At 48.5% G+C, this 17361-nt stretch overlaps 4 protein-coding genes across 8 annotated transcripts; 2 read left to right on the top strand and 2 right to left on the bottom strand.

Moving 5' to 3' along the window:
• Positions 1–85: 85 nt before the first annotated feature.
• LOC136191569 (solute carrier family 40 member 1-like) lies at positions 86–2659 on the bottom strand. Of its 3 annotated transcripts, none has more exons than XM_065979926.1 (6): positions 2503–2659; positions 2078–2448; positions 1864–2021; positions 1645–1804; positions 1323–1592; positions 86–1275 (listed from the first exon to the last, which is right to left on the bottom strand). In XM_065979926.1, the coding sequence occupies exons 2-6, from the start codon at positions 2106–2108 to the stop codon at positions 140–142; spliced, it is 1755 nt and encodes a 584-aa protein (XP_065835998.1). In that variant the 5' UTR covers positions 2109–2448; positions 2503–2659; the 3' UTR covers positions 86–139. The 3 variants fall into 3 exon arrangements, with proteins under 3 accessions (XP_065835998.1, XP_065835997.1, XP_065835996.1); XM_065979925.1 differs by lacking the exon at positions 2503–2659 and having other exon boundaries at positions 2078–2179; positions 2228–2494; XM_065979924.1 differs by lacking the exon at positions 2503–2659 and having other exon boundaries at positions 2078–2494.
• LOC136191567 (neurogenic locus notch homolog protein 1-like) lies at positions 2517–10579 on the top strand. Of its 2 annotated transcripts, XR_010670863.1 has the most exons (5): positions 2517–2855; positions 3023–9289; positions 9343–9375; positions 9428–9997; positions 10487–10579. XR_010670863.1 is itself a non-coding variant. In XM_065979921.1 (4 exons), the coding sequence occupies exons 1-4, from the start codon at positions 2747–2749 to the stop codon at positions 9670–9672; spliced, it is 6654 nt and encodes a 2217-aa protein (XP_065835993.1). In that variant the 5' UTR covers positions 2517–2746; the 3' UTR covers positions 9673–10122. The 2 variants fall into 2 exon arrangements, 1 of the variants encoding a protein (XP_065835993.1); XM_065979921.1 differs by lacking the exon at positions 10487–10579 and having other exon boundaries at positions 9428–10122.
• Positions 10580–11344: 765 nt separating this feature from the next.
• On the bottom strand, positions 11345–12699 carry LOC136191062 (uncharacterized). Its single transcript, XM_065979355.1, has 5 exons — positions 12555–12699; positions 12279–12509; positions 12129–12230; positions 11915–12072; positions 11345–11854 (listed from the first exon to the last, which is right to left on the bottom strand). The coding sequence occupies exons 3-5, from the start codon at positions 12157–12159 to the stop codon at positions 11687–11689; spliced, it is 357 nt and encodes a 118-aa protein (XP_065835427.1). The 5' UTR covers positions 12160–12230; positions 12279–12509; positions 12555–12699; the 3' UTR covers positions 11345–11686.
• A 2073-nt stretch (positions 12700–14772) lies between these two features.
• On the top strand, positions 14773–17277 carry LOC136191488 (fibropellin-1-like). 2 transcript variants are annotated; one of them, XM_065979834.1, is made up of 4 exons: positions 14773–16703; positions 16763–16795; positions 16851–17098; positions 17158–17277. In XM_065979834.1, exons 1-3 carry the CDS (start codon positions 14912–14914, stop codon positions 17093–17095), a joined length of 2070 nt encoding a protein of 689 aa, XP_065835906.1. In that variant the 5' UTR covers positions 14773–14911; the 3' UTR covers positions 17096–17098; positions 17158–17277. The 2 variants fall into 2 exon arrangements, with proteins under 2 accessions (XP_065835906.1, XP_065835905.1); XM_065979833.1 differs by lacking the exon at positions 17158–17277 and having other exon boundaries at positions 16851–17109.
• The last annotated feature ends 84 nt before the right edge of the window (positions 17278–17361 follow it).

Below are 17361 nucleotides of genomic sequence, written 5' to 3' on the forward strand. Positions count from 1 at the left end.
TGACCGTGTTCGATGCTGCCTCTTAGTATCTGACTGGTAAGGTAATAGCAAAAGATATATTCAAAGAAGACAAAAGGAGAGCAAAGAACTGACATATTATTATTATATTATTATATCGAGTATACACGAAACCTCTATCTCAGTCTGGCGCGTTTGGATACCGGCGTCCTTGACACGGAAGCAGATGCCCTCGAATCTTCTTCGCGTACACCGCATAGAACATCGACGCCACGATGGCCACCGAGACGGAAGCGAGAATGAGATATCCGAACTGGCCCGGCTGCGGAAAAGCGGTGACGAGCGCACATCGTATCATATCGAAATTATAGTTAATAACCCATTGGACGCCGCCGACGATACCGCGATCCTTCGTCGACACCGTTTCCTGATAGATCTGCATGACGGCGCAGTCGAACATCCACAAGCCCGCGCGAGACGGCACGAGACCGGCGATCAGAGCGATCATCGACGGCGTGTAAGGATCGTTGTTACGACGCGTCGTCACGTTCGGAAAATTCTCGCATTCGATAATCGTCGTCGCGTTGAGAATCGGCGGCGCGGCGGAGACGTTGACGAGCGTCGACGCGGTGACGTTCGTTTCCACGCAAACGGTCGCATTCGCAACTCGACACGACGACGTATGTTTGAGGTGTTCGACGCGCGAGCTTCCCGGCATAAAGACGGAGGCGGCGCAGACGAGAAGGCAGCCAATTTGAATTAACATTGCAAACATTCCCGTTCTCGTCAGTCCGATGCGTCGTCGCAACGTCGGATAAATAGCCGTGCCGAGTATCGCCATGCCGGCGGCGAGTCCCTGATAGACGCTTATTTGCCAATACTTCATTCCCTGCGTGACGAGGTAGGCGTTGAAGAGGCCGCCAAACGCGAGTACGGTCATGTAGAGTATGGCCATGGCCATACCGGACATAAAAGCCTTTTGATGGTAGAACGTTTTCCAGCCGCGTACGAGAGTCGAACAGCTCCCCGTTAACTTGGAGAAGAAACTCCGTTGTTCTGTCCTCTCGATGAACACGTCGTCTTCCTCTGCGCTATCGTGATCCTTTTCCCAATCGTGCACTTTGTTCTTTACGGCGAGTTCGGGCACTAGGCGATAGATTCGCCACAGGAGACCGAATTCGATGAAAAATCCGACGACGCTAAACGCGACTATGGCGATCGCACTTCCCCAAAGTGATATCGACATGATCAGCGATACGGGTATGGGTGCGGCGATTTTGCAGAATAAGTCGATCTGCCGCAATTTCGAATTTAATCCTATAGCGAAAATTAATTAATTAATGCCATAGTTTTTTCTTTCGTACCTGCCAGTGCTTCTACGTTCTTATGCGCTATTACGACGACCCAGTCGCGTTCGAGTGCAACTACCGTTCCCGTCGTAGCCAACGTCGCCGTAGAACTGAGCACTATTAATAATATGGAGCACGTGTAGTAGACCCAATTGTCTTTTATGGGATGATACGTCTCCGTCTCCGAAGTCGCTGTCATTCCGAGTTGGGGTAGTAGGACTATTAGTAGAGAGGTAGCAGATAGGGCTATGGTACTGTTCTCAATCAAGAGCGTCGTGCGAACAACTGGATGAGGAAGTAGTTAAAAAATTAATTAATCCCGATTAATATTATAAACCTTTAAGTCGTGGATTGGAGTCGACCCAATCGCCGACGAGCGTTCCCAGGGAGACGACGGTGAACGCTCGCACGAATCCGTATATGGCCGGTAGAAGCAACGAATTGCAGTCGATCGTTACGAGATATATGGAAACGGAGTACTCCCACATGCGGCAGTTCTGCACACGCTCTCATTAGACCTCTCGGCACACGGCGTCGCCGTGACCCGTTTTCTCACCCATTTGTATAGAAAGTGACTCAGGCAGAGCGTGTACATGATCGATGCTTTCACGACGACTTTCTCTTTTCTTTCGCCGAGTAAGGAGTCCGTTTCGCTGCCGTCGCCGTAGATGCTCTTCTGATCTGATTCCGGTTGAAGCGATAGAGACGCGTCTCCTAGTATGAAGCCAATAATTATTTTTTATGGAGAATTGGACTGTGCAATGACGCACGGTCTAGTGACGCTGAATAGATAGCTTCCATGCTGCTCTCTTCTTGCTATACGGGTTGCTCGAGGTGGAGCATCCTTGCACTTCGTTGGCGCTCTCTGGGTGCTAAAGAAGCGATAGGATAAATAACCGTACACCTGTTGGCATAGCGACCTTGCGTCACTTCGTGGCGTCACTGCGCGACGCACGCAGACAACAACAATGAGGACGCTGCGAATCCGTTTCGATCGTTCGTTGGCGGTCGTCAGCTTAGCAGTAGCACGACTGAAACGACTTAGATGTTTGTATTCGAGGGTACGACGAGCTCTTCGGAATCAGGGGTCCCTTTTGAGGATCCTTGCTCATTCGAGGGTTCATGGGACTCGCCGACGCGTCTAATCGATCTTTTCTCAGTTTAGGACACTGGACGAATAAATTGCGGGATCTACCTGTTTCTTGACCTCGACGGCTCTCTCCTGGTTTCAACCGATCTGCATCATATTCCAGTGTCTGACGTCTTACTTGCGGAGAACATCTCACTATGACAAGCCAAATCTGCAGCCAAAGCGAGAAGACTCCAAACCCGTGCAAACGGAGAAATTTATTCGTTCGTCTCACGTGACGTCGCGTGAGATCGTAGGGTGGAGTAGCCGCGTTCAAACTATTTGCTCGGAGCTATTTGTTTTTCCGGCTATGGCACACGCGCTGACGGCTCTCTCCCTTCTTGTGATTTTCTACTCATCCTTACACATCGGGTCAGTGAATGGACAGAGCGATCCTTGCGTATCACGAAATCCAGAAGGTAACGGTCTTCGTTAATTATCATACTAGGGTCACACGCAGCATTAATATTGCTGTTTTTAACTTTGGAATGCGTTACCGTACAGGCTAAAGCACTCTGTTACCCTGTTACATAGATAGAGACTTGATCGTGTGGTAGTCATGTGCCACGCCTCTTTTCCTTTTCAGATTTTGCTAACTACAATCCATGGTCTGGAATAGCGTGGCTAAATACACCGTACAACTTTGATGTTCAACCGGGAACCAAGTCTGGTTTCAGCGTAGGATTTATTAGAGCTGAGAAGTCTGGTGCAACGTTATTCTACACAATAGCAAGTGATCCTCAAGACTTGTTTCTTGTCGATTTTACTACGGGCGAACTTACGTTACAAAATGACATAGATGATCGCCAGGCAGCGCTAGGTACCAACCAGTTCTGTGCATCGTTTTTTGCCTTTTCTGGCCCCTCTCAAAGTCAAATAGGAGTTGGACTCTATCGAGTTGCCGAAACCAATCTGAATACGCCGAACTTTACGAGATCTACATATAGTCTTGCTCTACCAGAAGATCAGTCTCTGAACACGGTAGTCTTTGACGTCATCGCCAATGACGCGGATACAGGTGAAGACGGTCAATTAACCTACAACATAACAAGTGGAAACGCCAACGGAACCTTTTCTCTCAATGCCACGTCTGGAGGACTTTCTCTAAGGAAGCATCTTGACTATGAGAAGAGGAAGACGTTCATGTTATCGATATCAGCTACTGATAATGGTCGAACTCCACGCACCGGTTCAGCAACGATAAACGTGACAGTGACAGACGTAAATGACAATGCCCCTTACTTTCTACAGCCGACGTACAGCGTAACTGTACTGGAAAACGCAACTGTTGGATCAGAAATACTCACCGTGTCTGCTAGAGATACTGATAGTGGATCTAACGCCCTCCTGACGTACTCTCTTCAAACTATGATACCAGAGTTCTCTATCAACTCTGTCTCTGGTGTTCTGCTCCTGAGCCAGAGTTTAGATTACGAAAGAAAAAGATCATATACTGTCAGAGTAAACGTCACAGATTCAAAACACAGCAGTCAAGCGTCAGTCTTCATTACAGTCATAAACGTAGACGAATGTCGTTTGGCGACATGCCACTACGGAGGAACGTGTGTCGAAGGCGACGCCAGTTACACGTGCGTGTGCGCTCCTGGCTACACAGGCGAGCATTGCGAAACAGACATTGATGAATGCAGTTCGTTTCCGTGTCAGAACAAGGGACAATGCACAGATAGTGTGAACGGGTATACCTGCTCATGCGATCCTGGATTCACTGGTTTGTATTGCCAAACAGACGTCAATGAGTGCGAGTCATTGCCTTGTCAGAATGGAGGAACGTGCACGGACATCGTTAACGGTTATAACTGCACGTGCTCTCCTGGTTTCACGGGGGAAAACTGTGCCACGAATATTGACGAATGCTCATCGATGCCCTGCATGAACCAAGGCAGTTGCGTTGATGGCATAGCCACGTATGATTGCAATTGCGCAGACGGATACACCGGAATTCACTGCGAGACGAATATCGACGAGTGCGAGTCACGACCCTGCCTTTACAACGGTACCTGCATTGATAAAATCAACTCCTTCAGCTGTGACTGTCAAGATGGATACACTGGATTGCTCTGCGAATCTAACATCGACGAATGCCAGAGCAATCCTTGTCAGCACCACGGAACGTGCGTAGACCAGATCAATCGCTACGATTGTACCTGTGCTCCAGGGTACACAGACGTTCACTGCGAGACGAACATTGACGAGTGCAGTTCAAATCCCTGTCTTCACGAGAGCACGTGCGTAGATGACGTGAACTCCTACCGCTGTCTATGTCGAGATGGCTACACGGGAATCCTATGTGAAACTGACGTTGATGAGTGCCAGAGTGATCCCTGTCAACACGCCGGAACCTGCTCTGACAACGTCAATCATTATTTATGCACGTGCACTCCTGGATACACTGGAAGTAACTGCGAAACGAATTTCGATGAGTGCGCGTCGAGACCCTGTCTTCACAACGGTACCTGCATCGATAAAATAAACTCGTACAGCTGCTCGTGTCGCGATGGGTATACTGGAGTGGTCTGCGAGTTGGAAATCAACGAATGCGCGAGTAATCCTTGTCAGCACGGCGGAACGTGCTCTGACGAAATTAATCAATATACGTGTACATGCGCTCCTGGCTACACAGGGCGTCATTGCGAGATAAACGTCGACGAATGCGCGTCGCAGCCTTGCCAACACCGCGGCACCTGCGTAGACGAAATCAACTTCTATCGCTGCTTGTGTGAAGACGGTTATACTGGGAGTCTCTGCGAGCAGGACATCGACGAATGTGCGAGCAATCCGTGTCTGAATGACGGTACCTGTTCGGATGATTTGAATCGCTATTCGTGCACGTGCGCTCCTGGATACACCGATTCGAATTGCGAGACGAACTTCGACGAGTGCACGTCGAATCCGTGCCTTCACAACGCCACGTGCGTGGACGGCATCGATTCGTACGCGTGCACGTGCCGAGACGGTTATACTGGGATTCTCTGCGAGACGGATATCGATGAATGTCAGAGCAATCCTTGCCAGTTCGGTGGAACGTGTACGGACCAGGTGAATCGATATGTCTGCGCGTGTGCGCCCGGGTACACGGGCCTTCAGTGCCAAACGAATTACGACGAATGCAATTCGAATCCTTGTCGTCACGAGGGCACTTGCGTAGACGGAATCAACTCGTACACGTGTCAGTGTCCAGCTGGTTATACTGGCACGCTGTGCGAATTGGATATAGATGAATGTCTAAGTAACCCCTGCCAGAATGGTGGGACCTGTTCCGACAATATTAACCATTACGTCTGCACGTGTGCGCCTGGGTACACGGGTCTCGAGTGCCAAACGAATGTCGATGAGTGCGCTTCGGCTCCCTGTCTTAACAACGGTGTTTGCATAGACGATATCAATTCCTACAGCTGCAATTGTAAGGCTGGTTATACTGGAGTCACATGTGAAATCGATATCGATGAATGCCAAAGCAATCCCTGTCAGAATGACGGAACGTGTGCGGACGAAGTCAACCGCTACGTTTGCACCTGCACTCCTGGATACACAGACCTTCGATGCCAGACAAATTTCAACGAGTGCGGCTCTCAGCCCTGTCTTCACAACGGCACCTGCATAGACGGTATTGATTCATACCGATGCGAGTGCCGAGCTGGGTATACTGGATTAGTATGCGGAGTAGATATCGATGAATGTCAGAGCAATCCCTGTCAACACGATGGAACGTGTACTGATCAGGTAAATCAATACGTCTGCACGTGTGCTTCTGGGTACACTGGCATCCATTGCGAAACCAATGTCGACGAGTGCGCTTCTAAGCCCTGTCGTCATGACGGTGTCTGCGTCGATGGCGTTGATTCGTATCAATGTTCGTGTAAGGACGGTTACACAGGGACTCTGTGTGAAACAGAAATCGATGAATGTGAAAGTCGTCCTTGTCAAAATGGAGGGACCTGTAACGACGATATAAATCGATACACGTGCTCTTGCGTTCCTGGGTACACTGGACGTCATTGCGAGGTAAATTTCGACGAGTGCGGTTCTCGACCCTGCCTCAACAACGCCACCTGCGTCGATGAAATCAATTCCCACAGTTGCCTGTGTCGAGACGGTTACACCGGACTACAATGCGAGTCAGACATCGACGAATGCCAGAGCAATCCCTGTCAGAACAACGCAACGTGTTCTGATAACATTAACTATTATCTTTGCACCTGTGCTCCTGGATACACCGACGTTCACTGTGAGACGAACTTTGATGAGTGCGCTTCAAATCCCTGCCAACATAAGAGCACGTGCATAGACGATGTAGACTCTTACCACTGCTCGTGCAGTGACGGATACACGGGGCTACAATGCGAGTTGGAAATCGACGAATGTCAGAGTAATCCCTGTCAACATAACGGGACTTGCTCGGATAAAATCGATCACTACGTGTGTACCTGTGCTCCCGGGTACACCGGTCGTCATTGCGAAATTGATGTTGATGAATGCGCTTCTCGACCGTGTTTCCACAACGGTACCTGCGTCGATGACGTAGACGCTTACCACTGCGTGTGTCGCGATGGTTACGCGGGGACTTTCTGCGAAGTAGAGATTGACGAGTGTCAAAGTAATCCCTGTCGGAACGGAGCGAATTGCACGGATAACGTCAATCATTACGTGTGCAAATGCGCTCCTGGATACACAGGTATTCACTGCGAGATCAATTTTGACGAGTGTTCTTCTCGCCCCTGTCAACACGACGGTAGTTGCGTAGATGAAATCAATTCCTATCAGTGCGTGTGCAGAGACGGTTACACGGGGGTTCTGTGTGAGACAGAAATCGACGAGTGCGAGAGCAATCCGTGTCAGAATCACGCTAACTGTACCAACTTCATAGACTTCTACACGTGCTCGTGTGCGCCTGGTTACACTGGCCTCCAATGTGAAACTGATTATGATGAATGCTCGTCGAGGCCCTGCCTTTATGACGGTACTTGCGTAGATGGTATCAATTCCTATAGATGTCTCTGTCAAGACGGCTACACTGGAGTATTGTGCGAGACTGAGATTGACGAGTGCCAGAGTGATCCCTGTCAGAACAACGCCACCTGCTCTGACTTCGTCAATAGTTATACGTGTACGTGTGCTCCTGGGTACACTGATCTTTACTGCGAGACTAACTACGATGAGTGCGCCTCTGCGCCCTGTCAGCACGGCGGTACCTGCGTGGATGACGTCAATTCGTATCATTGTCTATGCGAAGGTGGATACACCGGGGTGCTGTGTGAAGTAGAAATCGATGAATGTCAGAGCGAGCCCTGTCAGAACAATGCGACTTGTTACGATAATGTTAATCACTACGTTTGCGGGTGCGCTCCTGGATACACGGGGCGTCACTGCGAGATAAACTACGACGAGTGCGGCTCTCAGCCCTGTCTTCACAATGGCACGTGCGTCGATGGCATCGATCATCATTATTGTCTTTGTCGAGACGGATACACGGGGACTCTTTGCGAGTCAGAAATCGACGAATGCCAGAGTCTTCCGTGCCAGAACAACGCCACCTGCTCTGACTATATAGATTATTACATCTGTACTTGCACTCCTGGATACACCGGTCTTCATTGCGAGATTGACATCGACGAGTGCGGTTCGAATCCCTGCCTTCACAACGGCACTTGCGTAGATGAAATAAATTCCTACGACTGCCTCTGTCATGATGGGTACACTGGACTATTGTGCGAGACAGATATAGACGAATGCCTGAGCGATCCCTGTCAGAACAATGCGACCTGCTCCGACATGGTAAACCACTACATATGCAATTGCTCAGCCGGATACGTCGGTTTCGATTGCGAGACGAATTTCGACGAATGCAATTCGACTTCGTGCTTTCACAACGGCACCTGCATCGACGGTATAAATACGTACTATTGCATGTGCGAGACCGGCTACACGGGAGTCCTGTGTGAGTCAGAAATCGACGAATGCCAGAGCAATCCTTGTCGTCACAACGGCACGTGTCTCGACGCTCTAGGTCACTATCTGTGCACGTGTGCTCCGGGCTTCACCGGCTCGAATTGCGAGACGAATTTTAATGAATGCAATTCGACTCCGTGCTTCCACAACGGTACTTGCGTAGACGGCATAGACTCTTACTACTGTTTATGTCGAGACGGCTTCACCGGATTACACTGCGAAACGAACATAGATGACTGCTCCGAGAATCTCTGCAAGAACAGCGGGACTTGTATAGATTTGGTAGCCGATTACGAGTGCTCGTGCACGGACGGTTACCATGGTAAAAATTGCGAGTTGGATGTCGATGAATGCCTCTCAGATCCTTGCCAACATTGCGGAATATGCCGCAATCTGATTGGTTTTTACACTTGCTCGTGTTCGCCCGGGTTCACCGGATCCCAATGCGAGATCGAGATCGACGAATGCCAAGCCGTTCCTTGTCAATTTCAAGGAAATTGCATCGATATCGTCAACGGATACGTGTGTGAATGCAGTCCAGGTTTTGCCGGGCAGAACTGTCAAATCGACTTAAATAGCGGCCAGGCCACGTACGCTCCGCCTAACGGATTTGGCGTCGTCGTCATCAATTCAACGTCGGTTTACGTCAATTGGGAACCGATTGTCGATGCGAGCGACTTGAGTCGGTACAGAGTGTACTACAACAAGATTGAAGACGATATGATAGTGCCGTCGTACACCGATTTTGATAAACATCGATCTGCTGGTGTCATACAAGTGTCGACTGGAGAAAGTGCGTATTCGTTTTCTCTGCTTGCCTTGTACCAGGTCAATGGAACGTCGTACGAGGGACGTTCTACTGCGACTGTTGACGTTTCTAATAAAGGTAATGCAATAAGATATTTTAATTTAATTGAAATAACGCGTCGTCTTTTGAAGCTTTTGAATCGTGCAACAACGTGAATAGAAACTGTAAGTATATTTGTTGATATGGTGTCGATTCGTAAAGCGAATTTATTCACAGATCTGATCATCGCGCTACTGTGTTTCCTTGGAGGTCTCCTCCTCGGAATAATCGGAATGTTCATCGTGTACGGCGTTATGAGAAAGAAACTCGACAAAGTTCGTCAGCGCCTAAAATCGCGGAGCATCAATATGACATTGACACCGGCATACGCCAGCTTCCTACAATCGCTAAGCGAGCCTGACGACTCTTACGACGTCGTTAACAACCCCGTCTACGCTACTAGGGAAAGTGCCGATACGTAACAGGTACTGTACGACGTTATAAATACAGTTGATGTTTCTTCTTCTTCTTCTTTTTCCATCAGCGGCAATTGTACTTGCATTGCTGCTGCTTCTGCTTCTGCTGCTGCATGGCTTTACCGTAGATACTGTAGTTTAGAGAATCCCTTTGATTTTCTACGTATGCAATGAAGCCTTAATTAAGTCTTCCCATCTCCTGCCCATCGAGCCCTTTTATACCTCCCCTCCCCTCGTAGCGCACTTCCTCCATAAGAATTTAAGAAACCGCAATTGCCTTCGAAATAAGTAATCAGCGGCAAAAGCGATTGAGGCGTTGAAAAGATGAAAGGTAAAGCTACATATGCAGCCAAAAATTTCCGCCGAGTTTGACCTTGCAACGAGGCTGTATAGTAGTAGATGACCGGAGGTGCGGATCAGTAAGGCCTTGCGCGTATTAGCGAGCGAACCTTAACAAGATCCTTTTAAATCCCGTTATTGAGGGAGCGTTGAAACTGTGGGGGGAGGGAGGGGGGAGGTTAGTTCTCGGACTCAGAGGACGGATGGTATCAAATCGTCTCGGGTATATACGCCCTCTGGCCCTTTTGGCTTGGTAGACTAAAATAATTCTAGCATACCAATCGAAATCTCTTATTAACTTCATTGCAGTACAGTACCTGTAAGCGGCATTGAATAAGTGAGGTTAGGGATGTTACCAAAGATAAAACAAATCCGCCTCCAAGCTTCTAGAGATAGTTTAGGCCTAAGTTGTCTACTAAGCCACTTTTGTAGGGCTTGCCCACGGGTATTGTATATGTGTATTTCCTTGGAGCTTTTTTAGCAATGACGCAAGCGCTTATGACACTCTTGTTTTTTCTTTTACCTCTGCACATCGGATCAGTGAGCGGTGAGAGCGATCCTTGCGCTACGCGAAGCCCTGAAGGTAAAATCGTTATTTCGCCGTCTGCTGTTATCAAAGTTGCACAACTAATCATTCGTAACCACATGCCTCACGACTCTTTTTTCCTTTATAGATCAGTGAGCGGTGAGAGCGATCCTTGCGCTACGCGAAGTCCTGAAGGTAAAATCGTTATTTCGCCGTCTGCTGTTATCAAAGTTGCACAACTAATCATTCGTAACCACATGCCTCACGACTCTTTTTTCCTTTATAGATTTTGCTAACTACAATCCGTCGTCTGGCATAACGTGGCTAGATACACCGTACAACTTTGGTGTTCAGGCGGGGGCCAAAGCTGGTTTCAGCGTAGGATATATTAAAGCTGTGAAGTCTGGTGCAACAATATTCTACACTATAGCAAGTGATCCTCAGAGATTGTTCGTTGTTGTCAATGTTACAGGCGAACTTACGTTAAAAAATGACATAGACGAACGCCAGGCAGCGCTTGGTACCAAGGTTCGAAGGCGCCCACGCTTTCTGACAATTCGGACGATGACGAGTTCAATCTTGCCTTGTACGACACTCTTAGTTAAGCGAGTTACGCCTCTTAGCCGACGAATAGAGGAAGGGATCTCTGCGTTGCGTTCAGATAGAAATAGGGATCTCGATTAAACGTTGATGACATTTCGTAGCACGCGACCGTGTTTTATCTATCCTAGCGGTCGTCTAAACCCTAAAAGACAGAGAGTTAGACTCGGTGCCAATAGCAAAAGATATATTCAAAGGAGTGCAGAGAACTGACAGTATATCTATCTCAGTCTGGATACCGGCGTCCTTGACACGGAAGCAGATGCCCTCGAATCTTCTTCGTGTACACCGCGTAGAACATCGACGCCACGATGGCCACCGAGACGGAAGCGAGAATGAGATATCCGAACTGGCCCGGCTGCGGAAAAGCGGTGACGAGCGCACATCGTATCATATCGAAATTATAGTTAATAACCCATTGGACGCCGCCGACGATACCGCGATCCTTCGTCGACACCGTTTCCGATAGATCTGCATGACGGCGCAGTCGAACATCCACAAGCCCGCGCGAGACGGCACGAGACCGGCGATCAGAGCGATCATCGACGGCGTGTACTACACGTGCTCCATATTATTAATAGTGCTCAGTTCTACGCCGACGAGCGTTCCCAAGGAGACGACGGTGAACGCTCGCACGAATCCGTATATGGCCGGTAGAAGCAACGAATTGCAGTCGATCGTTACGAGATATATGGAAACGGAGTACTCCCACATGCGGCAGTTCTGCACACGCTCTCATTAGACCTCTCTGCACACGGCGTCGCCCGTGACCTGTTTTCTCACCCATTTGTATAGAAAGTGACTCAGGCAGAGCGTATACACGATCGATGCTTTTACGACGACTTTCTCTTTTCTTTCGCCGAGTAAGGAGTCCGTTTCGCTGCCGTCGCCGTAGATGCTCTTCTGATCTGATTCCAGTTGAAGCGATAGGGACGCGTCTCCTAGTATGAAGCCAATAATTATTTTTTATGGAGAATTGGACTGTGCAATGACGCACGGTCTAGTGACGCTGAATAGATAGCTTCCATGCTAATCTCTTCTTGCTATACGGGTTGCTCGAGGTGGGGCATCCTTGCACTTTGTTGGCGCCCTTTGGGTGCTAAAGAAGCGATATGATAAATAACCGTACACCTGTTGGCATAGCGACCTTGCGTCACTTCGTGGCGTCAGTGCGTGACGCACGCAGACAACGACAAACAACAATGAGGGCGCTGTTGCGAATCCGTTTCGATCGTTCGTTGGCGGTCGTCAGCTTAGCAGTGGCACGACTGAAACGACTTAGATGTCCGTATTCGAGGGTACGACGAGCTCTTCGGAACCAGGGGTCCCTTTTGAGGATCCTTGCTCATTCGAGGGTTCATGGGACTCGCCGATGCGTCTAATCGATCTTTTCGACACTGGACGAATAAATTGCGGGATCTACCTGTTTCGCTCTCCTTGACCTCGACGGCTCTCTCCTGGTTTTCCAACCGATCTGCAGCATATTCCAGTGTCTAACGTCTTCCTCACTATGACAAGCCAAATCTGCAGCCAAAGCGAGAAGACTCCAAACCCGTGCAAACGGAGAAATTTATTCGTTCGTCTCACGTGACGTCGCGTGAGATCGTAGGGTGCAGACGAGGACCTACCAAGTCTCACGCCTAAGGCGTGAGTCTCACGCCTCAGCTAGTTGTCTCACGCACTCACGCCCGCCCAACGCGTTTCTCACGCCTGCCAAAAAATCGTTTGACGAAGGACAATTTTTACCATTTTTACCATTTTTAGGTTGAATAAGGTGGTATACACTCGCGTTACGTTCAATTAGTCCGTACGTTTGCACTATTTTGAGTAGGCGTGGTCACAATTTTTGCGCGCGAATTAAGCGCTCTAAACGCCCAACGCCCTTTCACCCTTCGCAACTCTGAGGAGTAGCCGCGTTCGAACTACTTGCTCGGAGCTATTTGTTTTTCCGGCTATGGCACACGCGCTGACGGCTCTCTCCCTTCTTGTGATTTTCTACTCATCCTTACCCATCGGGTCAGTGAATGGACAGAGCGATCCTTGCGTATCACGAAATCCAGAAGGTAACGGTCTTCGTTAATTATCATGCTAGGGTCACACGCAGCATTAATATTGCTGTTTTTAACTTTGGAATGCGTTACCGTACAGGCTATAGCACTCTGTTACATAGAGAGAGACTCGATCGTGTGGTAGTCGTGTGCCACGCCTCTTTTCCTTTTCAGATTTTGCTGGCTACGATCCATCGTCTGGAATAGCCTGGCTAAATACACCGTACAACTTTGATGTTCCACCCGGAACCAAATCTGGTTTCATCGTAGGATTTGTTAAAGCTGAGAAGTCTGGTGCAACGTTATTCTACACAATAGCAAGTGATCCTCAAGACTTGTTTGTTATTGATTTTACTACGGGCGAGCTTACGTTACAAAACGACATTGATGAGCGCCAGGCAGCTTTAGGTACCAACCAGTTCTGTGCATCGTTTTTTGCCTTTTCTGGCCCCTCCCAAAGTCAAATAGGAGTTGGACTCTATCGAGCCGTTGATACGAATCTGAATACGCCGAACTTTACGAGATCTACGTACAGTCTTGCTCTACCAGAAGATCAGTCTCTGAACACGATAGTCTTTGACGTCATCGCCAATGACACGGATACAGGTGAAGACGGTCAATTAACCTACAACATAACAAGTGGAAACGTCAATGAAACCTTTTCTCTTAATGCCACGTCTGGACAACTTTCTCTCAGAAAACATCTTGACTATGAGAAAAGAAAGACGTTCATGTTATCGATATCAGCTACTGATAACGGTCGAACTCCGCGCTCCGGTACAGCAACAATAAACGTGACAGTGACTGACGTAAATGACAATGCACCCTACTTTCTACAGCCAACGTACAGCGTAACTGTACTGGAAAACGCAACTGTGGGATCAGAAATACTCGCTGTGTCTGCTAGAGACGCTGATAGTGGATCTAACGCCATCCTGACGTACTCTCTTCAAACTATGATACCAGAGTTCTCTATCAACTCTGTCTCTGGTGTTCTGCTCCTGAGCCAGAGTTTAGATTACGAAAGGAAAAGGTCGTATATTGTCAGAGTAAACGTCACAGATTCAAAACACAGCAGTCAAGCGTCAGTCTTTATTACAGTCATAAACGTAGACGAATGCCATTTGGCGACATGCCACAACGGAGGAACGTGTGTCGAAGGCGACGCCAGTTACACGTGCGTGTGCGCTCCTGGCTATACAGGCGAGAATTGCGAAACAGACATTGATGAATGCAGTTCGTTTCCGTGTCAGAACAAGGGAAAATGCGTAGACAGTGTGAACGGGTATACCTGCTCATGCGATCCTGGATTCACTGGCTTGTATTGCCAAACAGACGTCAATGAGTGCGAGTCATCGCCTTGTCAGAATGGAGGAACGTGCACGGACATCGTAAATGGTTATGACTGCACGTGCTCTCCTGGTTTCACGGGAGAAAACTGTGCCGCGAATATTGACGAATGCTCATCAATGCCCTGCATGAACCAAGGCAGTTGCGTTGATGGCATAGCCACGTATGATTGCAATTGCGTCGATGGATACACCGGAATTCACTGCGAGACGAACATCAACGAGTACGAGTCACGACCCTGCCTTCACTGCGAGACGAACATTGACGAGTGCAGTTCAAATCCCTGTCTTCACGAGAGCTCGTGCGTAGATGACGTGAACTCCTACCGCTGTCTATGTCGAGATGGCTACACGGGAATCCTATGCGAAACTGACGTTGATGAATGCCAGAGAGTGATCCCTGTCAACACGCCGGAACCTGCTCTGACAACGTCAATCATTATTTATGCACGTGCACTCCTGGATACACTGGAAGTAACTGCGAAACGAATTTCGATGAGTGCGAGTCGAGACCCTGTCTTCACAACGCCACCTGCGTCGATGAAATCAATTCCCACAGTTGCCTGTGTCGAGACGGTTACACCGGATTACAATGCGAGTCAGATATCGACGAATGCCAGAGCAATCCCTGTCAGAACAACGCAACGTGTTCTGATAACATTAACTATTATCTTTGCACCTGTGCTCCTGGATACACCGATGTTCACTGCGAGACGAACTTTGATGAGTGCGCTTCAAATCCCTGCCAACATAAGAGCACGTGCATAGACGACGTAGACTCTTACCACTGCTCGTGCAGTGACGGATACACTGGGCTACAATGCGAGTTGGAAATCGACGAATGCCAGAGTAATCCCTGTCAACATAACGGGACTTGTTCGGATAAAATTGATCACTACGTGTGTACCTGTGCTCCCGGGTACACCGGTCTTCATTGCGAGATTGACATCGACGAGTGCGGTTCGAATCCCTGCCTTCACAACGGCACTTGCGTAGATGAAATAAATTCCTACGACTGCCTCTGTCATGATGGGTACACTGGACTATTTTGCGAGACAGATATAGACGAATGCCTGAGCGATCCCTGTCAGAACAATGCGACCTGCTCTGACATGGTAAACCACTACGTATGCAATTGCTCAGCCGGATACGTCGGTTTCGATTGCGAGACGAATTTCGACGAATGCAATTCGACTTCGTGCTTTCACAACGGCACCTGCATCGACGGTATAAATACGTACTATTGCATGTGCGAGACCGGCTACACGGGAGTCCTGTGTGAGTCAGAAATCGACGAATGCCAGAGCAATCCTTGTCGTCACAACGGCACGTGTCTCGACGCTCTAGGACAGTATCGGTGCACGTGTGCTCCGGGCTTCACCGGCTCGAATTGCGAGACGAATTTTAATGAATGCAATTCGACTCCGTGCTTCCACAACGGTACTTGCGTAGACGGCATAGACTCTTACTACTGTTTATGTCGAGACGGCTTCACCGGATTACACTGCGAAACGAACATAGATGACTGCTCTGATAGTCTCTGCAAGAACAGCGGGACTTGTATAGATTTGGTAGCCAATTACGAGTGCTCGTGCCCGAAGGGTTACTATGGTAAAAATTGCGAGTTGGATGTCGATGAATGCCTCTCAGATCCTTGCCAACATTGCGGAATATGCCGCAATCTGATTGACTCTTACACTTGCTCGTGTTCGCCGGGGTTCACCGGATACCAATGCGAGATCGATATCGACGAATGCCAAGCCGTTCCTTGTCAGTTTCAAGGAAATTGCATCGATATCGTCAACGGATACTTGTGCGAATGCAGTCCAGGTTTTGCCGGGCAGAACTGTCAAATCGACTTAAATAGTGGCCAGGCCACGTACGCTCCTCCTAACGGATTTGACGTCATCGTCATCAATTCAACGTCGGTTTACGTCAATTGGGAACCGATTGTCGATGCGAGTGACTTGAGTCGGTACAGAGTGTACTACAACAAGATTGAAGACAATAGGGTAGTGCCGTCGTACACCGATTTTGATAAACATCGATGTGCTGGTGTCATACAAGTGTCGACTGGAGAAAGTGCGTATTCGTTTTCCCTGCTTGCCTTGTACCAGTTCAATGGAACGTCGTACGAAGGACCTTCTACTGCGACTGTTGACGTTTCTAAAAAAGGTAATGCAACAAGATATTTTAATTTTAATTTAATTGAAATAACGCGTCGTCTTTTGAAGCTTTTGAATCGTGCAACAACGTGAATAGAAACTGTAAGTTTTTTGTCTGTTGCTATGGTGTCGATTCATAAAGGAAATTTATTCGCAGATCTGATTATCGCGCTACTGTGTTTCCTTGGAGGTCTCCTCCTCGGAATAATCGGAATGTTCATCGTGTACGGCGTTATGAGAAAGAAACTCGACAAAGTTCGTCAGCGCCTAAAATCGCAGAGCGTCAATATGAAACTGACACCGGGATACGCCAGCTTCCTACAATCGCTAAGCAAGCCTGACGACTCTTACGACGTCGTTCACAACCCCGTCGACGCTACTAGGGAAAGTGCCGACACGTAACAGGTACTGTACGACGTTATAAATACAGTTGATGTTTCTTCTTCTTCTTCTTTTTCCATCAGCGGAAATTGTACTTGCATTGCTGCCGCTTCTGCTTCTACATGGCTTTGCCGTAGATACTGTAGTTTAGAGAATCCCTTTGCGTATACAATGAAGCCTTAATTAAGTCTTCCTATGTCCTGCCCCCGCCGAGGCGATCGATTACGTTGTCATGCCGGTACCCTTGCTCTTCGAGCCCTGCATGTATAAAAGCCTCCCCTCGTAGC

This window comes from Oscarella lobularis, chromosome 9 (genome assembly GCF_947507565.1).
Source record: "Oscarella lobularis chromosome 9, ooOscLobu1.1, whole genome shotgun sequence".
NCBI lineage: Eukaryota > Metazoa > Porifera > Homoscleromorpha > Homosclerophorida > Oscarellidae > Oscarella > Oscarella lobularis.